The 24,016-nt window shown below is 42.1% G+C and overlaps 1 protein-coding gene across 1 annotated transcript in view; it reads right to left on the reverse strand.

The window, feature by feature from the left end:
• LOC123753353 (uncharacterized) overlaps positions 1–24,016 on the reverse strand; it is a 180,491-nt gene that overhangs the window by 150,891 nt on the left and 5,584 nt on the right. The window contains exons 2-5 of the mRNA XM_069313779.1: positions 13,690–13,917; positions 11,798–12,099; positions 2,757–2,917; positions 1,378–1,563 (exon numbers count right to left, since the gene is read on the reverse strand). Of these exons, the coding sequence (XP_069169880.1) occupies positions 1,378–1,563; positions 2,757–2,917; positions 11,798–12,099; positions 13,690–13,917 (877 nt within the window). The remainder of the gene's footprint in view (positions 1–1,377; positions 1,564–2,756; positions 2,918–11,797; positions 12,100–13,689; positions 13,918–24,016) is intronic.

The raw sequence follows: 24,016 nt of genomic DNA on the forward strand, positions 1-24,016 counted from the left end.
ACACGGTTGGTACACTCACAAGGGAACACAGGTAGAAGCTGAGTATTCAAATGAGCCACAGAAACATTAGAAAATAGTTTTTCAGTGTCAAAGAAGTTAGTAAATGGAATGCACTAAGAAGTGATGAGGAGGAAGCTGACTCCATACGCAGTTTTATATGTAGATATGATGGAGCTCGAGAAGCTCAGGAATCTGTACACCAGTAGATTGACGGTTGAGAGTCGGGACCAAGGACCTAGAGCTCAACACCTGGAAGTACAACTAGGTGAGTACACAAACACATCCACAGGAGGCAGTTCGTAGCAGCTGTCACGCTCCCAGGTACCTATTTACTGCTAGGTGAACAGATGCATCAAGTGAAAGAAACTCAGCTCAATTGTTTCTGCCTCTGCCGGGAATCGAACCCGGGCCCTTAGGACTACGACATTTAAGCTCTGTCCACTTGACTGAAAGACCCCTGTGTGAATGTGAGTCTACGCTCATGTATATATGTTTCAATCTAGGAGTTTGCTTGACTGTGTATCAGTAGGTGTATTTTGACATGCCGCCGGTTTACTATCCTCGTCGAGGTTCCTTGTGTCATTAGTCGTCAGGTAAATTCAGGTAAATCTACAAATCTGCTTTACTTTTAGTCTGTGTCACTGCGAGTCTGCTTGCCTGGGAGTCTGCGAGGTAATGCGTGCAAGACTATGATGGCTTTACGGGCTGAAAATCTATGTCGATTTGGATAACTTAACTTTAATTGCATTAAACAAGGTTTTGTACACGAGTACGAATTGATTTGAATTTGACACATATTGGAAACTTTTCCATCGTTTTGTTAATGTTGTTTTAAACGCTGTAATATATTCATCGTTATGATATTTTTACACAAATTTATATGGAACTTTTAGGCAAGATAAGGGAATTACAAGTCTTCCAAAAAATTTTAATTATAGTGTCATAACTTCTCAAGACATGGTTTGAAACTTTTATTTTCAGGATATTTTGAAACGGTAGAATAATATTCCCGTAATGTTTTTAGTTCAAACTTTTATGAACGGTCAGGCAGAAGCATTTCCATCGCTTAAAACTAGAAATGTTGAAAAGACCATTTTAAATACTGCTCCTCATCTTAAATATATATGTTCGGACGTCTACTAAAATGCAGAGCCAAAATCATGTTAAGTGTATTAATGTATTCCTCCTACCATGAATTTGTTAAGAGCATCATACAACCATTCTGGAACACATGTTCCAATTTGTCCTAACATGTTTATACAGCTGAAGCCGCATCCAACCCCCCCCCCCCACCTCCTTCCCCGAAACCTTAAGCAGGACAAGTTCAAAGTCTTGTTTGCCCTCAAAGTCTATATATACCTGGTGTGGCATATATACCACACCAACATTCACAACTCTTCCAGCATAATATTTTTTACCAACATAGCTGCAGATGCTGAAGAACAAGTGGATGTTCAGAGAGATGTCGACAATGAGCTGCTGAAGTACAATGGATGACTCTCTCATAATAGTAAGTGTTATTTTTCGACTTTTTTTCACTGTTTCTGTATTAAACTTTAACATCTGATTAACAATCAGATGCTGATTAACATCTGATTAATGAAATTAATCGAGCTATCTTTAATAGTTTTGGCGATGTTAATCACTGCTTTAGGAGTTGTGTTGATGGATGTGAAGTTGCAATCCGAGAAGGACCCAGTCACCGTTTTCTAAAGAAAAACATGTCTCTGTCTATTCTTATACTAGCTGTACCCGCCACGCATTGTTGTGGCTCAGTCTGGTTAAATGGAAAAGAAAGAAAAGAGAAAGTGCACGTTTCAAATATGTTTAATTTCACAATGCTTGTGGCTATACAATATGTTTTGTTGTTCCATTGTCTGTTGAGATATAGAGATTGTCTGGTTTGCCGACTCTAGAACACGAAACATAAAATTGTTCCTATGAGAAGCATTCCATGTCTAGATATATAAACTGCACAATTCTAAAGAATGGCCTTGAGCTTTGTTGATGGTGATTGCAAACGCCAATCGAATTGGAAATTACAATATCTTAAATTGAAATGGCATATCTGTTGGAATCATAGTAATGGGAGGAATGAGGACATCTTCACCTTTGAAAGGTCCTGTCAAGATTGTTGCTTCTACGACGTTGCTGATTAATTTGTTTATGGCAAGGTGCATGGCATTGCAAAGCATTAGCTGATAGATATTTCGCAACATGATAATTGGCATGCAGATTTTCAATTGCCGTCCGTGTGATGGTATCCCTGGCAGATCGAGTGAATTCAAAAATTCTGTTGGATAACTAACCCTTTCATCTGCTTTCTCAACAGTGTCGACGGACTTGTATCGAGGAATTACAGGAAATGTTTGCCTGAAATCTCCTGCAAGCAATATTATTGGGTTTCCAAATGGTCTGATGTTTCCATGCAAATCTTGCAGTGATTGATCAAGAGCCTCGATCGATTTTTTGTGGGCCATTGTGCATTCACCTCAAACGATAAGTTTAAATTTCTGCAATACTTTTCTCACGCTGGATGCTTTGGAAATGTTGCACGTGGGAGTTTCAATGAATTACATGTTCAATGGCAATTTCAAAGCCGAAGTAACAGTTCTTCCACCTGGTAACAATGTCGCAGCTATTCCGGACTATGCAAGAGCTAAGGTTATGCCATTTTTGGATCGAAATGCCTGGTGAATCTAAGAAGATTTTGCCAAACCCGTTATTGACAGTTTGAATTATTTGACTGCAAATACCTTTTCGCTCAAGCGATAGCTTGGAATATTTGTTTGCACATAAGACAACAGATCACTCATGTTGTAATTTTGTTCACGACGCAATTCTTCATCGAACGAAGCAGCAACAGATCGATTCGGTGATGGCATTTCCAATTGATTTAGAACTTTTTTCACAAATTCTAACCACAAATTTTTAATCATTATCAACATTACGTTGTAGATTTCTGCTGTGAAATCCATATTCATATTTGAATTTTCCTTCATATTCGCAAGATAATATCTTCAGCCATGAACGATTTATATTTCTTCCATAACTCTTTTGGATATGAAGGAAAGCAGGCAGTCAATATGACTGCAAACAATGCATAAATTTAATTTGGATGTGACGTGTTGGACGCGTCATTAATGCATACATCCTGGTGTCGGTCGTTCTCCAATAAATTCCGAACTTGACATGAACTACGGAAAGTGGCATGTGTTACGCTGTTGACAAATCTCAGTGGCTGGAAAGACGTTGGACCGGGCACATTTCCCATCAGCATACTGTTACGAACCCGACTCCATCGTCGGAGCCTGGAGCAGCGACGTCAATGCCATCTGTGAGTCCGCTCCCAAAACCCGCACAAAATGGACGACGCCATCTGGTGGTGGCAGGATGATGCCTGCAAGAGGCGCTAGATTCCGGCCCTGGTCAGCTCGAGAGGTAGCTGCTGCTGACCTCTGGTGAGGTGGCGCCTGGAAAATCAGTGCCATCTACTGTAGGAGGAGTTGTATGTTTATATCAGATTCTATAAGTGGTATTTCCTTGTGTCCCAAGTACTGACCAGTTTACTGATGACGTGTCTGTATCCACAGAGGCGACGTAGGGCTGAGTGGTACGAAGACAGTCAGTCTTCCCAGTGCAGCCTATATCTCTCTACTCCATTCTTCTTTACGTGAGCAGTGAGCCACTGCCGAAGACGAACTGTGTTGTGTCTGCTGTCTGCCTGTGAAGTGACAGTGACAGAATTCGGCGTATCCCGGGACTGGCTAGCAGAGGAGACGACTGACAGTAAGGTGCTACGGAGGAGTGTAAATAGCTAGATGCAAGAAGCTCCTGCCAGGGGTTCGCTACCCCGTAGGCACTTCCGAAACCAGCAGTGTTTTCACAAACGCGTCATTTTGACATAACATGAAAAAAGCAGTTAACGTTATAGCCGGTAGATTCATAGCTGTTTGTTGTACATTTGCAGCTGTGAAATAAACGTTTTGTCCATTTTCTTGTTTTCAAATAAAAAATAAAAGATACAAACGAAATATTTAAATTTAAATGCAGATAAATCGACACAGCTCAATTTCACCACCAATTGCATTGAAAAATAAGAACAGTTAAAAAAACGAAATGAAAAAATGAAAAAAGAAACAAATAAGCTATACCCAAGAAATGAACGGTATGGTAAACAACACAGCTCAATTCCAATGCAACGTCACACAAAATAATTAAATCAAAATGAAAATAAATAAAAATCTATGAAAATTCAATTTGTGAATGCAATCGGAAATATTGAAATGGAATCGTAACATATTTTGTATATCGTGTGTTGCTCCTACATGCAACAGATGGTGCTGTTTTTCCAAAAACGCATATTTTTACCTGTCACAGGTGTGGCATCTGAATAGTAGGTATATAACAATATGCATGTATTCGAATGGCACGTTGTGTAAAAATTTCATAGCAAACGGTGAAGAACTTTTGGAGATTACAGCGTGTGTTGCTCTCAGTTCCTACAGATGGCGCTGTTTTTTTTTTAACAAAAAAGCATGTATTTTCCTGTCACAGATAAGGCATGTATATAGTAGGTACTTAAAAATACTCGCCTATTTGAATGCAATGTTGTGTCAAGATTTCAAAGCAATCAGTAAAGAGGTTTCGAATATTTCCCTCACATGAAAAACACCCAAAAAACACAGTTTTTCAAAAAAGCATGTTTTTTTCCCGTCACAGATAAGACATCTGTATAGTATGTATATAAAAACCCGCTCGGATGCAAAGGGAACGTTGTGTGAAAATTTCAAAGCAATCGGTGAAGAACTTTCGGAGATTAGCGATTTTGAACAAACGAACGTTTCCATTTTTATTTATATAGAATATAGATAACTATGCTGATATAAAAGTGCACATTTTAATCAACAATTAAAAAATACAAACTGTTTGGGAAGTGTCTCTGGGTAATGAGACATCTCAATCTGAGTTACAAAATTGTAATGTTTTTTTCACCCCCAGAAGGATTTGAACCCAGATAACCAGGAGCGCTATGCACCTTGGCGTACCTGGTTTCTTAACCACTATACCATACAACTGTACAAAAATTTAGGTAGTCGTACGACTATTTTATTCAAGATCCGACAGCGCTTGATGGTCAACTCTGACAGATATTTCTTCGAATCCCCTCACGATGTAGTGCCACGTGAGCAACAAAAATACAGGCAAGTTTGACTGGTCCCCAATGGTCAACTATGCCCAAGTTGACCATCGAGCACTGTAGGATCTTGGATAAAATAGTCTCACGACTACCAAGATTTTTGTAAAGTCGTATGGTCTAGTGGTTAAGGTACCAGGTACAGCAAGGTGCATAGCGCTCCTGGATATCTGCGTTTGAATCCTTCTGTGGTGTTGAATTTTCAGTTGCATTACATCATTTTCAATTAGCCTAGAACCCAATTCCTTTAAAAAACTGGTGGCACTCTTACCCCTGGCGCCGAGTGTCTCAGAAGCAATAGGGACAAAATAGCAGTGGTGATCCAGTTCTTTGTACTTACAGGATTTGGCTGACTTTCTGTGAGTGGCAGCGCCACCCAGTTGTGCGACACTGAAATCAATGTAGGTGTTAGCCAGGGATGTTACGCACATGCAGACCCAAACCAACTGCTTGCCATTCTTCCAGGGGGTTCACTGTGATACCATCTGGGCGACCAATAGGAGCATCAGGGTTACGGGGTGTTAGGTAACGGGGCTCTCTCTCGGCTGGGCATCAAGCTGTGGTGAGGCTCCTCTTTATGATGTCGTTAACTTCACTGTGCCTCGAGTGCCATCCCCCTGTGCTTTGGCAGAGTAGGCCATGTTGGCTGTACCTATCGGCCTCCACCTCATTGGCCGTATATATATATATATATATATATATATATATATATATATATATATATATATATATATATATATATATATATATATATATAACTGAAAACTCACACCCCAGAAGTGACTCGAACCCATACTCCCAGATGCCACGCAACTGGTATGTACAAGACGCCTTAATCCACTTGACCATCACGACCGGACAAAATGAGGTGATAGCCGAGGCTATTTGAACCACCCCACCGCCGGCACTCGGATAGTAATCTTGGGCATAGCATTTTACCAAATCACCACATTCTTTGGGGCACACGTGAGGAACACAAATGCGAACAAGCCTGAATGGTCCCCAGGACAATATGCAACTGAAAACTCACACCCCAGAAGTGACTCGAACCCATACTCCCAGATGCCACGCAACTGGTATGTACAAGACGCCTTAATCCACTTGACCATCACGACCGGACAAAATGAGGTGATAGCCGAGGCTATTTGAACCACCCCACCGCCGGCACTCGGATAGTAATCTTGGGCATAGCATTTTACCAAATCACCACATTCTTTGGGGCACACGTGAGGAACACAAATGCGAACAAGCCTGAATGGTCCCCAGGACAATATGCAACTGAAAACTCACACCCCAGAAGTGACTCGAACCCATACTCCCAGATGCCACGCAACTGGTATGTACAAGACGCCTTAATCCACTTGACCATCACGACCGGACAAAATGAGGTGATAGCCGAGGCTATTTGAACCACCCCACCGCCGGCACTCGGATAGTAATCTTGGGCATAGCATTTTACCAAATCACCACATTCTTTGGGGCACACGTGAGGAACACAAATGCGAACAAGCCTGAATGGTCCCCAGGACAATATGCAACTGAAAACTCACACCCCAGAAGTGACTCGAACCCATACTCCCAGATGCCACGCAACTGGTATGTACAAGACGCCTTAATCCACTTGACCATCACGACCGGACAAAATGAGGTGATAGCCGAGGCTATTTGAACCACCCCACCGCCGGCACTCGGATAGTAATCTTGGGCATAGCATTTTACCAAATCACCACATTCTTTGGGGCACACGTGAGGAACACAAATGCGAACAAGCCTGAATGGTCCCCAGGACAATATGCAACTGAAAACTCACACCCCAGAAGTGACTCGAACCCATACTCCCAGATGCCACGCAACTGGTATGTACAAGACGCCTTAATCCACTTGACCATCACGACCGGACAAGTGGTGGTCAAGTGGATTAAGGCGTCTTGTACATACCAGTTGCGTGGCATCTGGGAGTATGGGTTCGAGTCACTTCTGGGGTGTGAGTTTTCAGTTGCATATTGTCCTGGGGACCATTCAGGCTTGTTCGCATATATATATATATGATGTCGACCATGGGTACCATCGAGCAAAAAGTCTTAGTCGACATGAACTTGAAACCGGCCATATACTGCAGGTATGTTGACGACATTTTTACACAGGTACCTGATGTCAGACATCTGCAGGAGCTGAAGGAGGAATTTGAGCAGAGTTCCGTGCTGCGTTTCACTTACGAGACGGAAAAGGATGGGAAGTGTGTCAGTGGTGATGACTTTTTTGTTGTCTTCTAGCTTATGGATATCGTCCAGAAGCATTTCGATTTCCAGGCGTTTTTGATGCATCTTTGGTTTAGATAAACCAAAGATGCATCAAAAACCTATCTAAACCAAAGATGCATCAAAAACGCCTGGAAATCGAAATGCTTCTGGACGATATCCATAAGCTAGAAGACAACAAAAAAGTCATCACCACTGACACACTTCAAGCTGAACTACTCGCAGAAGCAGGGAAAAAACGAGGAACATATTCATCTACAATCTTAACCCCACGACTCAAAGAAGCAGCGAAACAACTAAAAAATCTGAAAGACGTAACAATAAGAAAAGCCGACAAAACAGCAGCATATGTATTGATTCCTACCCATGAATACATGAACAAAATTAGCGACATCCTAAGTGACGACTCCAAATTTCAACGAATCACGAGGAACCCCGTAGAAGACCTTAAGCGGAAAGTAAACAAAACAATTACAGCAATCAACGCAAAGAAAGGTAGTGTGCATTTCAATAAACTTCAAGCGACTATGGCTTAGGATATGCCTACGGCAATGTTAAGACGCATAAACCAGGTAACCCACTACGCCCTATAATCAGCCAAATACCAACCCCAACTTATCACCTGGCAAAGAAACTCAATGAACTCCTAACTCCATACACTCCAAGTAAGTTTAGTCTACAATCATCAGCAGATTTCCTAGAATTGATCAAATCTACCCAGCCCGATGGAATCATCGCTTCCCTGGACGTTGAATCCCTTTTTACCAACGTCCCAGTCGACACAACCATAGGAATGATACTGGACAGAGTATACAGAGACGAGAGCACCCCCAAATTAGACATACCTGAGCCACACTTGAAAAGTCTTCTCGAAGCATGTACAAAGGAAGCCCCTTTCATCAGTCCACAAGGAGACATGTATTTACAAATAGACGGAGTAGCAATGGGCTCCCCCTTAGGAGTTTTATTTGCTAATTTTTATATGGGAACCATCGAAGATAGGGTCTTCAGTAGCAGACAAAAACCAACTGTATACTGCCGTTATGTAGATGACATATTCGTAATAGTAAAAGACTCAGATGAACTAATTGACCTAAAAAGACACCTAGAGAGAGAGTCAGTACTCCGATTTACACATGAAAATAGTGAAAATAACAGTCTGCCATTCTTGGATGTACTAATAACAAAAACAGGAACCTCTTTAAGCACCAACGTATATACCAAGCCCACCAACATAGGATTATGCCTTAACGGTAGAAGTGAGTGCCCCCAAAGATACAAAGCCAGTGTTCTCAATGCTTATATTCGTCGAGCGCTTACCCACTGCTCTGAATGGAGCAACGTGAGTAGAGAGTTTGAAAGAGTAACTCAGGTATTGGTGAACAACGGATATAGCAACGCGGAAATCAACGCTGCTATAAGAAGACACTTGGACCGTTGGTATAATTCAGAACCTAGAACAGAAACCACAACACCCCCAATAAAATTATATTACAAATCAACCATGCACAGTGAACATATAAAAGAGGAAAGAATAATGAAAGAAATAATCCGTAAAGGAGTAAAAAGCACTACTCCTAACCAAAACATAAACCTGATAATATTCTACAAAACCAAGAAGACTTCCGAACTCCTTATCAAAAACAGCCCGAAGCCGACGGAGAACCCTCTACAGCAGTCAAGCGTTGTATACATGTACACTTGCCCCCACGAAGGATGTAACCTTCAATGTAAGTACATAGGTATGACGTCGACCAAGCTGACGAGGCGTTTGACATGCCATCTTCAATCTGGTGCCCCTAGGAATCACATGAGACAAGCCCATGACATTACTCTAACAAGAGAAATGTTGAACAAGAATACTTGCATAATAGACAAAACCCAAGATTCAAGATGATTACAAATTCTTGAGGCAATTCACATAAGAATAGAGCGACCTACCATGAACACCCAAATCACGGAACTATTTACTCTACCCACCATGAGAGTAAGGACAAGACAAGAACATATCGATGCCAACACAGAAGACAATGTCCAACATAACAGGCCAATTACACTGGATTAATCTTTGTGTTTAGATAGGAGATGCCTCGTATGGGCCAATAAGCCTTTTGCAGCCCCTATGTTTATCCCTTATGTATCCCCCCATGTTTTTCACCTTCATTGTATTATCACCTGACCTAATGCGGGTATAAAATCAACTAGTATTGTAAGATCTGTTCACTTGAGAATGAACCATGGAGGTTCGAAACGTCGTGCAAATTATACAAATAAGTGTAATACACTCTATAGTAAATCACTTCTTTTCTTCACCTTAAAAGTACGAAAATGAGTTTTGGAGAACTCCTATTCCAATTAAGCCCTGATGCTAAGAAAATAGTTAGAGGGATAGAAGCCCTAAACCAGAAAATAATAAATATAGAATATGCGGTCATATTCAATGAAACATGTTTGAAAGAAAACCTGCTGCCAGTATACACCAATATATATATATATATATATATATATATATATATATATATATATATATATGTGTGTCGTACCTAGTAGCCAGAACGCACTTCTCAGCCTACTATGCAAGGCCCGATTTGCCTAATAAGCCAAGTTTTCATGAATTAATTGTTTTTCAACTACCTAACCTAACCTAACCTAACCTTTTCGGCTACCTAACCTAACCTAACCTATAAAGATAGGTTAGGTAGGGTTGGTTAGGTTCGGTCATATATCTACGTTAATTTTAACTCCAATAAAAAAAAATTGATCTCATACATAATGAAATGTGTAGCTTTATCATTTCATAGGGAAAAAATTAGAAAAAATATATTAATTCAGGAAAACTTGGCTTATTAGGCAAATCAGGCCTTGCATAGTAGGCCCAGAAGTGCGTTCTGGCTACTAGGTACGACATATATATATATATATATATATATATATATATATATATATATATATATATATATATATATATATATATATATATATATATATATATGCGAACAAGCCTGAATGGTCCCCAGGACAATATGCAACTGAAAACTCACACCCCAGAAGTGACTCGAACCCATACTCCCAGGAGCAGCGCAACTGGTATGTACAAGACGCCTTAATCCACTTGACCATCACGACCGGACATAATGAGGTGATAGCCGAGGCTATTTGAACCACCCCACCGCCGGCACTCGGATAGTAATCTTGGGCATAGCATTTTACCAAATCACCTCATTCTTTGGGGCACACGTGAGGAACACAAATGCGAACAAGCCTGAATAGCAGAAAGCCTGCTATGCCCAAGATTACTATCCGAGTGCTGGCGGTGGGGTGGTTCAAATAGCCTCGGCTATCACCTCATTATGTCCGGTCGTGATGGTCAAGTGGATTAAGGCGTCTTGTACATACCAGTTGCGCTGCTCCTGGGAGTATGGGTTCGAGTCACTTCTGGGGTGTGAGTTTTCAGTTGCATATTGTCCTGGGGACCATTCAGGCTTGTTCGCATATGTGTTCCTCACGTGTGCCCCAAAGAATGAGGTGATTTGGTAAAATGCTATGCCCAAGATTACTATCTGAGTGCCGGCGGTGGGGTGGTTCAAATAGCCTCGGCTATCACCTCATTATGTCCGGTCGTGATGGTCAAGTGGATTAAGGCGTCTTGTACATACCAGTTGCGCTGCTCCTGGGAGTATGGGTTCGAGTCACTTCTGGGGTGTGAGTTTTCAGTTGCATATTGTCCTGGGGACCATTCAGGCTTGTTCGCATTTGTGTTCCTCACGTGTGCCCCAAAGAATGAGGTGATTTGGTAAAATGCTATGCCCAAGATTACTATCCGAGTGCCGGCGGTGGGGTGGTTCAAATAGCCTCGGCTATCACCTCATTATGTCCGGTCGTGATGGTCAAGTGGATTAAGGCGTCTTGTACATACCAGTTGCGCTGCTCCTGGGAGTATGGGTTCGAGTCACTTCTGGGGTGTGAGTTTTCAGTTGCATATTGTCCTGGGGACCATTCAGGCTTGTTCGCATTTGTGTTCCTCACGTGTGCCCCAAAGAATGAGGTGATTTGGTAAAATGCTATGCCCAAGATTACTATCCGAGTGCCGGCGGTGGGGTGGTTCAAATAGCCTCGGCTATCACCTCATTATGTCCGGTCGTGATGGTCAAGTGGATTAAGGCGTCTTGTACATACCAGTTGCGCTGCTCCTGGGAGTATGGGTTCGAGTCACTTCTGGGGTGTGAGTTTTCAGTTATATATATATATATATATATATATATATATATATATATATATATATATATATATATATATATAATTAATGTAATATTAAAAATTACATAAACTTAGATTTCCACACCTTTTTCCTCTTTAGGTCTCTGGCTCCATGATGTTCCAAAGCGTGGATATATGTAGAAGGAGGTGTCGTTGAGGGTAAGGTTGATGGAGTGGAGGGAGGCGAGGTTGAGGGCGAGGTAGAGGTCGTGGTGGAGGGAGGCATGGTGGAGGGCGAGGTAGAGGTCGTGGTGAAGGGCGAGGTAGAGGGCGTGGACAGTGTTGCGGAGACTGTGGTGGAGGAGCACGGCCCTCACCCCCGCCCTCCCACCTATGGCTATCACCACCGTCTCCGGCAGCCGCCACAGTCCAGACTTCTCCACCAACCTGAAGAGAAGTAATAGTTCTGGTATATCATATTAGTATTAAGTTATTTTCGAATAATTTAAAAATCATCATTAGCACAGCATATGTTTATACAAGTACTTGCCTAAATGTGTTTAGGCAATGTGTCACCAAGCTGTGTTTATTGCGCTGAATGTTACTTGCTTGTAACATTCTTGCTCACTACAATGAATGTTTTTAAGTTTATTTTTAATTACATATTAAAAAGTGTGTTTGAGTTATCTCCAATAAAATTTTCATCTGACTGGTTACATATATTTAAGTAATTATCAAAATAAGGTGATCAAGCAGAGAAGACCGTAACAACGTCTATGTCGCTATATATTCTAACGGCACTTACTATCAGTCAACGTGCCAATAAGGGAACAAAAGTAAATAAGGCGAGTGATAAACATCAAATTCACCAAGGATCCTCCAGAGGGAAAAATTACCTCTTTGACGTATTAGGAAAGCAAGATATAGGATCACCCAAAAAGTCAAGACTTCCAACCAGGAGGTGAACAACTGTAAGTGGAACCGTGAAGTTTGGATAAAAAATGGTTCCAAAAGTTGTTCCATTAAGTGAAACGCCCGCCCGAAACGCTTTGCGTAATAGTGGCTTTAGGCATTGTATGTACTAGTTCTATCTATAAAGCCAACAAACTTTGTAAAATCTCTTTATGTATGTACCTTTACCTAAATAAATATTATTATTATTATTATTATTATATGTTAAGCTGGTATAACAGATACACAACCTAGCCATGGCGATTACCTTTCGTCCATTGCAATGGTAGGAGGAAGGACAAAGGGAAAGGGCACTTCTAAGATCTAGCCCAACAGCTGTGAAAAGGTCATGGATAGCTGAATTAATGACTAAGTAGAAATCTGAATAAAGAATCCCATTCTGGGTAATGCAGCAATCACGTGTGACCTCCTTAACAGCGGTGCCTGCAAATTCATTCGAGATAACTACAGTATAATTGGGACGCCTGTGTGTAAGGGACATGCCTGGGACACTTCGGTTTCATGCAGGTCTGCGTTCAATCCCCGCCCGTAAAAGTGGTTGGACACCATTCCATTGCCCCCGCCCCATCCCAAATCCTTATTCTGATCCCTATCAAGTGCTGAATAGTTGTAATGGCTAGGCACTTTCTTCTAATAGTTTCCTTTCCTTAACCCGGCCTAATTGGTTTAAGATGTAGGCTACACTAATTGTGACTGTACCCGAGCGACAACTGTCTAATATTATGCAATGGTTAAGGTCTACCTATCTCCTTGGATGTGTGAAACAGGTATATTTTGCCTCATCGCAAGTCTGATTTAGATCCAGTCCGTCAAGAAATTTAGCTGGCTAATATGTGACCAAAATTCACGCCATTCTTCTTTGATTCGTGTCTGAATTATCATGATTTGTGAATAATTGACAAATCAAACCCTGACAAATAAAAATGGCAAAACCCTGAGTGCAACTCAATTTCAAGTATGATCAAACTACACATCAGAAAATAATGAAACGACGACGTTTCTGTCCATCCTGGACCAATGTCAAGTCATTTTCAATTCCATGCACTCCTCTTTCTTAATTATTACGCAAGTATAAGGTTGGTATTGTTGATGGAGGTGAGATCAAGAACGAGTCCTCGGCAGGTGGTTCTAGCGTCGGTCCACAGTCCCTGGAGGAGGTGGTCCAGCTGGTCCTGGCCCTGGAGGAGGTGGTCCAGCTGGTCCTGGCCCTGGAGGAGGTGGTCCAGCTGGTCCTGGCTGGTCACCGGCCCCGCCTCCACTACCACGCCAGCTTCCATATCACCATTCCAGCGTCTGAAGGAGGAAGTGTCTCTAAATTAATGTCCTCACTTTTGTAAGAGTTAAAAATAACTAAACATAGAATATAATAAGTATTTTAAGTGATCAACTCTACTTTAGAGAAAAGTTTAGTCATTTACACGTGATTAGTGGCATTATAAATCAATAAAAATACTTATCATACAATTTATACTCTAATCAGAATTTTTTGTATAAAGTCTTATCATTCTTAGTTATTATTAATATTATTATTACACAAAGAAATCATAATGTGATATATCAGATGAACAAATCTACAAGGTCTTGATGAGGGTTCGAATCTATGCCCTGAGTTTTGCCAGACGCTTATTAGTCAACTGTACCACGACATAGTAAAAAAAATTGCAACCTGGAGTGCTGTTTGATATATCACGTTATTGTGATTTCTGTGTGTATTGATATATTGCAGTTGGTTGACAGAGCCCGAGTGCATGGGGGAATTGTGTGAAATCCCGGTTTTGCTTCAGTGGAAGCTTCGAGATTTTCGTGAGGGTAGTGGCACTCCAGGTTGCAATATTTTTGATAATGTGGTGGTACAGTTGAATTAGGCTTGTCTGGGAACATTCAACACATAGGTTCGAACCCACATCAAGGCCCTTGTGGATTTGTTCATAATTATTATTGATATCATAATAGTTATTAATTAACTCCATTAATTGTGCTGATGCTCACCTAATTAATGCATATTGCTTCTTGACAGAGTTTTATGTGTTAAGTGACCATATGAAACATGAGCATGCCGCTTAAAAAAATATATAAGGACAATATTCTTTTTTTCTGAAATGACGTACCAACACCAACATCCATGCCCGTGCCCTAACATGCACCACATGTCCACACCCTTGGAGCCGCTCCTTGACTGTCTCTTACATATATATATATATATATATATATATATATATATATATATATATATATATATATATTGTTACGATAATCTCCTTCAAGAGAGATTTGACCTGCTCTTTCCTATCATCATGTTACTTCAGTACATCTACAAAATCTAGATACTACAAGCAAGTGTAGTACATATTGAGTAAAATACGTTTCTGCCATGGGCATACCTATCAGACACTCGCTTTCCAACTCCCCCCTCCACCTTCTTCGATCACTAAACCACCACTTCCAGCCAGCACGCTTCTGATTGGTGAATCGACGTCTGCACCTCTGCACTTCAGCGCCATCTTCATAGCCGATGACTGAGCATGCACAAGCCATTGGATTTAGAATATCCTGTGCTCTCGAAGCTGATACAACCATCTGATATACGCTCTGTTTATTAGTGAATGTTCTCAGCCAGAGCTTTATTCTCAGCACCTGTTAATTCATTTCTTGTCTTTATTCATTGTAGAGTAACGTCACCACTATTTTATTTTATGTTTTGACTTTATAATCTTGTTTGTTTGTATTGTACATAGCCAAGGGATTGTCTTTGTTCATATTTGATTTCAAGTTAAATTAAAGTTTCATTGTTCATACTATTTGTTATGCGTGTTTTCCCTTACTTTACCACAGAAGGCAACAGCCACGCAGTCAACTTCTTTTTTGTAAAGGTGATTGGCATTGACACCAGCCATTGGGAGGACTGCCGAACACCTACACTTCTTTTTCCATCACATTTAATGGGGGCCTGTCCCAGGAGCCTCACTCAGGTACTAGTACTAGAACATCAATTTGTGGTAAGTGTACTTGGCTTTGATACAGTTGCTTTTCAATATTTTCATAACTTTTAATATTTATATGGTGCTGTGTATTTTGTGCATTCCGAGGGTAAGATATTGTGAGTGTTGGATAACTGTGGATTACGTGGTGACTGGAGGCCTCAGTCATTCTCTTAATTGGTCGTCCATCCCTCAGTGTTATTACTCGTGTATTCCACCTTTTTCGTCCCTAGGATATTTCTCAAATTCAGACAGATCATTTTGGTACCCTGGTACTTTCGTTTGTTTTCGGGCCAAAGCACCCTATCTTCTGCAATCCGACCAAAGGAGGATACAGAGGGCCATAGTTCCTCTAGCACGGACTACGCTGTTGAGTTGGGATCTCAACAGCAGTTCTCGTCTCCAGTTGACACTCGCACCCCTACACGTCGGTCAGAGATGATGATATTTACTCAGGTAGGGAATTAGCTTTCTTTTTTCAGAGCACAAAGAACGCTGACTCTGTAAGTATCATAATTAAGTAAGAAACCCCTTGCTTCTGTCCTATAGAGACTCGGCAAGGTATCCCTACATTCTTGGATTACCCTTTCACTTTTGAAACAATTAAAAGTTTCATTTGTTTTAGAAACTATCGGTTTCATTTATTTTGTAGGATTTTCTTGCCCTTATTGTCTTATATTGAGTACTGGGTACAAGATTTCCTGCGATTTTGAGTGACTAATCATTTACCATACTAATATTAACGTTAATTGTTAACGATTAAACTTCCACAGGGTAGTTACCAGTTGCCACATCATCCTGTTACTGACACTTATAATATCACAGGTATATTCGTTGTACATATATTTGCTATCTCAAAATGTTTCATCTCTCAGCATTTCGTAATGATCCAGCAAGTGAAGTAGGGAACTTAATCAGTGCCAAGAGGACAGAATTACAAACTCTAGCACACGAGTATCAACTAGATGTTCCCCATGGAGCCAACAAAAGTGACTTGCACAATATTATCTTGGACCACCTCCTAGATGAAGGAATTATAGACTCTGATTCTCACGATAACTATTCTATTGCAGATTGACATGTTCTGGCAGCTATGAAGTTAAAGCTCGAATTAGCGAAAATAGAGCGTGAACAACAAAAAGAAGCTCTACAACAACAGAAAGAAGATCTCCACGTGAAAGAACGCGAGGCTGCCCTAAAGAAGGAAGAACAGGAACGCGAGGCTGCCCTAAAGAAGGAATAACAGGAACGCGAGGCTGCCCTAAAGAAGGAAGAACAGGAACGCGAGGCTGCCCTAAAGAAGGAAGAACAGGAACGAGAGGCTGCCCTAATGAAGGAAGAACAGGAACGAGAGGCTGCCCTAAAGCGTGACCAACTGCAAGAACAAGCTGCCTTTGAGAAAGAAGCTCTACAACGAACGGAACGTGAGGCTGCCCTAAAGAAAGGGGAACAGGAACGTGAGGCTGCCCTACAGCGTGAGCGGGAGAGGGAACAGCTAGAAGCAAGAAAACGTCACCTGGAGATGCAACATGAGCACGATAAGAAGCAAGGTGAGAGTGTTCTATCATATCGTCGACAAGAACTCACCTTGGAAACTACACACCACACTCAGCGCCAACAAGCTACAGCTAGTCTCCCAGTAAGGTTCAATGTCTCCCATGCCAGTAAGTTGATGCCACCATTCGTTGAGACAGAGATAGATGTGTTTTTTACTACTTTTGAGGCCCTAGCTAAAAAACTTAGCTGGCCTGAAGATCAATGGTCTACCCTTCTCAGAGTGCATCTCACAGGTAGAGCTGCGATTACTCTCAGTTCCTTAGCGTGTGAGAATGACTACCAGACCCTGAAGCAAGCAGTTTTAGACGCCTACCTTCTCTCCACCGAAAGCTACAGACGAAAATTCCGTGATTATCTAAAGGCAAGTACCATCACCTTTTTAGAATTTGCCAATACTAAGAAAAGATATTTCATGAAATGGCTGGAAGCAGCACATGTCTCTACATTTTCAGAACTCGTCAACCTCATTCTTGTTGAGGAATTCTTTAGACGTGCTCCCCCTTCCATCCGTTTATATTTAGCAGACAAAGAAGAAACCAACTACATCAGATGTGCGAAGTCGGCTGACACCTACAGCCTCATACACCGGCTAACACCTGACCCACCTTCCAGTAAGAAGTCTTGGTCTAGTTATAACAAAGTGAGTACCGATCAGGCGAGCTCTCATTTGTATTGTAAGTATTACAAGCTCTATGGACATACCATAGATAAATGTGGGAATGCCCAATTCAAAAGCTATAGTGAAACTCCTAAACCCAAACAGACTCCTCCTAAGTCCGGTAAGCCTGTGATGAATGTTGGTGTTCCTGGTAATGATCTTTCTCTCTTCAGCAAACACCTGTATCATGGAACTGTCTCTGCCAACAGTACAGATCCGGAGGGACGTTTCAAATTGAAGATCTTGAGGGACACAGCGGCTCCTCAGTCAATAATATTGAAATCGGCTGTGCCTAACATCACCTACACCGGGGAAACCGTCTTCATCACTGACCTCACTGCTACCACTCCGTATCCACTCGCCAGAGTCCACCTGGATTGTCCTTTCGTGACCGGTGAAGTCCAAGTCGCCATCAGGGAAAAGCCTTTTCCCATGTCAGGGGTACAACTTCTCCTGGGCAAGGACTTGGCCGAAGATCTGCAACCTTCCAACCTGATCATCATGGACAAACCCCAGGTATGTGACTCTGTAGTGGACAACCCCATCTTAAAGTATGTTCCAGCAGAGGTCCAAGAAAGTGATGAAGTTTCTCCTGCAGTTTTGGTGACCACCCGTGCGCAAGCAGCACGCCCGCAACCAGCTGACTCTACTGCTACCGCTGTACCTCAAGACCCTCAGAATCTACCACCGAATCTTACTATGTTGGAGTTCCGTAAGTAACAAAGGGAGGATCCTATATTAACACCATTATTCTTCCAGGCTGAGACTCAACCTGACAGTATCCCTGGGTTCTTCCTAGAGAATCAGTTGCTCTGCCGCAGGTACAGACCCAGTAAGCTGACGGAGGATGACGATTAGGCTAATGTCGACCAACTAATAGTTCCCACCAGCCTACAGCCTGATATTCTACACCTGGCTCACGGAGCACTTTCTCACTATGGTTTTAATAAAACCTATCACGAAATCAGACAAGACTACTACTGGCCAGGTATGGTTAAAGATGTCAAAAGTTACGTGCAACAGTGTCATACATGTCAGATGGCAGGAAAACATAACATCCCGATTCTCAAGGCTCCGTTAATTCCTATCCCGGTGCCTTCGGACTCATCATAGACTGTGTTAGTCCTTTACCCCGGACCAGTTCTGGCAACGCTTATATACTAACCATCCTGTGTCCAACCACCAGATTCCCCATAGCAGTTCCTGTAAAGAACATTACGGCTGCTACGGTGGTAAAACAACTATTGAAGATCTTTACCCAATATGGATTTCCTTGGGAGATTCAAAGTGACTGTGGCACCAACTTCACCAGTGATCTCTTCAAGAAGACACTGGAAGAATTCAACATCACTCAGGTATTGTCCAGCTCCTATCATCCTGCTTCACAGGGTTCTCTTGAACGTAGTCACCAAACGATAAAAGCACTCATAAAGAAATTTTGCAATGAAACCATGAAAGATTGTGATAAACAACTTGACATCATCATGTGCATTATCAGAAGTTTTCCAAATGAGTCTCTAGGAGCATCTCCTTATGAGATGCTCTACAGACGTAAGTGCCATACTCCTCTTAAAGCTTTCAAAGACTCTCTACGTAATGCCACCTTCAGTGACCCTCAGAATGTGCCCCAGTTTCTTCAAAACTTAAAACACATACTAGAGAGAGTACGTAAATTTGCTAATGATAATGTATTGAAAGCTCAAGATAGGATGAAGACTCATTTTGACCAACGCAGCAAAATCAGGAAATTTAAAACAGGAGACTTCGTGTTGGCATATTTTCTGATCCCAGGTTCTCCATTGCAAAACAAGTTTTCAGGACCCTACCGCATCAAGGAGTGCAGGAACACCCACAACTACGTTCTTAAGACTCCAGATAGGCGGCGGAGGACCCAGTTGTGCCACGTCAATCTTCTAAAGGAGTATAAAGGTATTCCCCCCACTGTGCTAATATCACTTTCCACATTCAAAGATCCATACCTCCACAGTGAGACCTTCCCTGCTTTTCCTCCGGAAAGCACTGACTCTGAGTCAGTGCCTTCCAACTCGGAAATCCGTAATGATCTTCCTAAAAATTTACAGGACTGTAATAGTGCTCCTCTGCTATGTTCTGATCCCATTCTCGCCTCTCCAGATATCACGAAGCCCTTCATCATTAATGTCGACGCCAGTGAAACCGGCATCGAGGGCGTCCTAATGCAACAACGAGGCGAGGAGGCTCTTCCTGTCAGCTACAAGTTGAAGCCCCATCAAAAGAACTACAGCACTATAGAAAAGGAACTCCTCTCCATCGTCCTGAATCTGCAACATTATCTTGAATTTTGGAAGATGTGCAGTCTGGCGATGTCTGCTGTGAGACTGGTGCTGTCCTCTCCTGTCTCATAATGTTGTCCTGTGGCTGGGCTGTGGAGAGAGGTACATTGTCTGACACTGGCTGGTGTGTGACTGGTACTGTCCTCTCCTGTCTCATATTGTCTTCTTGTGGCTGTGTTGTTGACAGAGAAGCATTGCCTGACACCGGCTGGTGTGAGACTGGTGCTATCCTCTCTAGGTCCACTACGTCTGTTGTCTTGCTGGTAAAAGCAAGTGGTGAAGCCTCGATAGCAGTTTTCTTCGGTGCCTGCTGCATATTGGTCCACCGTCCCTCCTCATCTGAAAGCTGCCTCCATTTCCTCTTTCTCTTAGCCTTCCCTATGACTCTCACCACGTAGTGAGGACCGAATCACTGCCCTACCTAATGCCTGAGACAGTCCAAGGCCTGGAGAAATTCATTCCCCTCCAACGGAGGTCGTAGAATGATTCCCTCAGGTGGAATCAGGGATACCTAATACCTAAATGAGCTGTTTGGTCTACCTTTCCCTGTCAGGCTCAGTACACCTTCTAAGGTGCTCCCTTGTGGCAATGCCCGCGGGATATCGCCCCTCGCCCTTCAGGGTAGGACTCTAAGTGACCTGGTCAGTAATACGGTCCTCAAAAAAAAAATAAAAAAAAATGTGCGGTACTAGAGTTTGGGTCGCCTGCGTACTCGGTTGCGCAGAATACCAGTCAGTTGGACAGCAGGTAATCAACAACGTTGTTTCTCCGTCAAGTGTAGACGAAATCGGAATTGTTTCCACCAAAACAAGATATTGTCTGGGTCTTGGAGTACTGATGTATTCTTCCTCACAAAACCACGATGAATGGAGCTGATGGGTGCTCAGAATCGTGAGTTTTTCCGGGAACAAATCCGTGTGCGGCCAGCTAGCAATGGCGCCGGCAGCGAGTTAGCTCGCTGATGAGCACGAGTTGTTAACTAAGGCCCAGTCACCTAAGTTTAACCGTAGAGTAAATTATAATGCTCACAGAACTCCTTATCATAACCAATCCAGTCCTAGTGCTCCAGTTACTCCCATGAACTCTTCTCTTACAAAACCTAAACTTGCTACACCATTGCCAGGAACATCATATCCTAGTAATGTTAATTCTAAACCTACAGTTTGTTCCACAGGTGTGTCCACTGAAAGGTACTATACCCATTGTAAGAGAAAAGGACATATGATTAATTCTTGTTTTAGTTTGCACCCTGAGTTACGACCAACTGTTCTCATTTATTGTAGAGGTGTGCAGAATAAATTGACTAATGAACATGTCACTGTAGTCCCCAATTGGGTAAAACAGTATTCTCCATATATGTCTTCAGGCGAAGTTCTGTGTGTAAATGGGAAGTGAAAGTCAGTGGTTCTTCTTCCTGATACTGGTGCTTCCCAAACATTAATTTCTGCCCGTATACTCTCTAATGTTGCAAAGAGAGATACTGGGGAGTCTGTAGTTCTTCAGAGTGTTGCAGGATGTAAAACTGTACCTCTGATAGATGTTAATTTGAGATCCACCATTACCCCAGGTTTATGCACTGTTGGTGTTAGTGCACAGTTGCCCATCCCAGGTGTGGATGTTATTTTGGGTAATGATGAGGCAATCAATCATGTTGTGGGTGAGATTGATCCCAGTTTGTTTACACAGCCAGTTGCAGACCCTGTTGTCTATTCTGTCTGTGCTGAATTTAGTTCTATGAATGAACGATCTGTTGTAGTGGAAGGGTTTGTCCACCCTACCTGTGCTGATGTCAGTACTATTATTCATCCAGTTGTCAGTTCTGATATTACTCAAGTATTTGTCTCAGTAACCAGTACCCCTTCAGAGGAGAAGTGGGATGTGGTTGTTCAAGATTCATGTGTGGCCAACCTAGTTCTTGAGAGTAAGCCTGGTACTATGACCCCGCTTTATTCCAATCCAGTAGATGATTTGGGACAGAACGTCCATGTATCATTGTCTTGCCCGCTCACTACGAACGTTGTGCCAGGAGTTGACAGAAACTTAAAAGTCATGACTCTATTTTATTCTAGCAAGTGAATGGGTTAGAATAAGATGTCGGGTTGGCAGAAGTCTTTCCGCTCACTCCAAGTTTAGAATCAGTTGACAAGTTAGAATCAGTTGTTGAGAGTAAGTCTGTTGTAGGGGCCCCGCCTCACTCTAATCAAGAGGATAGAAAAGGAGAGGAGGTCAAACTACCTGTTACTTGCCCACTTGCTTCAGATTCAGAGTCCTTTAATTTATGTAAGTTGAGTAGTACTGTCCCCAAGATTTCAGAGAGAAGCAAGGAGAGATTCTGTACTGTAGTTCCAGTATTGGAGAGTGTGGGAGAGCAGCCAGAGGATCAGCTTCTGTCGAGTACATGGAGACCCATTGAGCCTGCAGTTGTCTGTGAGGATGTGATCCAGCTTGGTAGTGTTATTGATTGTGAACAGACAGTACTCCAAGCAGTTCCAGATGTCATGGAAGGAAATTTTGGTAAATCGTGTATAATCATTAAGGGCGTTGAAGTTTCTGCTAGATCTAAGTTGCAGAGTTTTGTGGCTTGTAATCTTTATTCCTTGGGGGCGTAAATATTTGACATTGTGTAAATTGAGTCAGAGTGTTCTTAGGATGTTCTTGCAATTTATTGTTAGTTGGCAGGAGCCATTCTCCCTTGAAGTAAGGACTGTAGGACATCTTTGTCCAGCCTTGTGGTTGACCAGAGAGACTATACTCAAGTATGTTGTGCATCCAGTTGTTCTGAGGAAGTGGTGAATCATACTAGAGCAGTGTCTTTACTTTCAGATCCAGTTTATTTTGATATACGAGTAGTGAACAGCATGTATGTTCCACTCAAGTGTTGTGTTGACTTTCAGAGTCAAATTGGTGTTCCAGGATTTAGTCAGATTTGGAGCAGAATTCTGTGTTGCGTTTCACTTACGAGATGGAGAAGGATGGGGAGCTTTCCTTTCTAGATGTAACAATCATGGAAAGGAGCGGAGGTTTCCACACTGCAGTCTACACTAAGGAAACAAACATAGGAATGTGCTTAAATGCCAACAGTGACTGCCCAGACAGGTACAAGAGGAGTGTGGTTAACTCTTATGTCGACCGTGCTCTCAGCCACAGCTCATGATGGAAGCAAGTCGACGAAAAACTCTGTAGGGTAAGGCAGGTCCTAGTCAACAACGGCTTCTCCAATGGTTTCGTTGAAGACATCATAAGAAGGAAAGTGAAACGCCATGCAACCTCTGAAGAGACAACTAACACAACACCTATACCCCCTATTAGACTATTTTACAGGAACTTCTTTTCCACAGCTCATAAAACGGAGGAAAGGGTCCTGAAAGATATTGTTAATAGAAACGTTATCCCTACAGACAAAAATCAGAGGATGCAACTGACGATTTACTATAAAACCAAAAAAACGGCCAGCCTACTCATGAGAAACTCTCCAGACACAAAGCAGAACGCTTTAAAAAGAGATCAACGTCGCCTATGCCTTCAAATGCCCTCTTGGGGACTGTAAGCCTCAAAAAACTCAGTATATAGGCAAGACAACAACATCTCTTTCCAGGCGATTAACGATGTATAAGCAACAGGGCTCCATTAAGGAACATATAATCTCTTCCCACAACCAAACCATCACCAGAGAAATCTTAGCAAATAACACAGAAATCATCGATAGATACAGCGATAGCAGGCGGCTTGACATCTGCGAGGCACTACACATCAAGAAGTCAACACCAGCAATCAACAGCCAATTAATGCACAACTATATTCTACCCACTTCAAGACTCCGCTCCAATATAGAAGCATCAAGAAATATGGGCCAATAGGCCCTCTGCAATTACTCCCATTCTTACCTT

Source organism: Procambarus clarkii, chromosome 76 (genome assembly GCF_040958095.1).
Source record: "Procambarus clarkii isolate CNS0578487 chromosome 76, FALCON_Pclarkii_2.0, whole genome shotgun sequence".
In the NCBI taxonomy this organism is placed as follows: domain Eukaryota; kingdom Metazoa; phylum Arthropoda; class Malacostraca; order Decapoda; family Cambaridae; genus Procambarus; species Procambarus clarkii.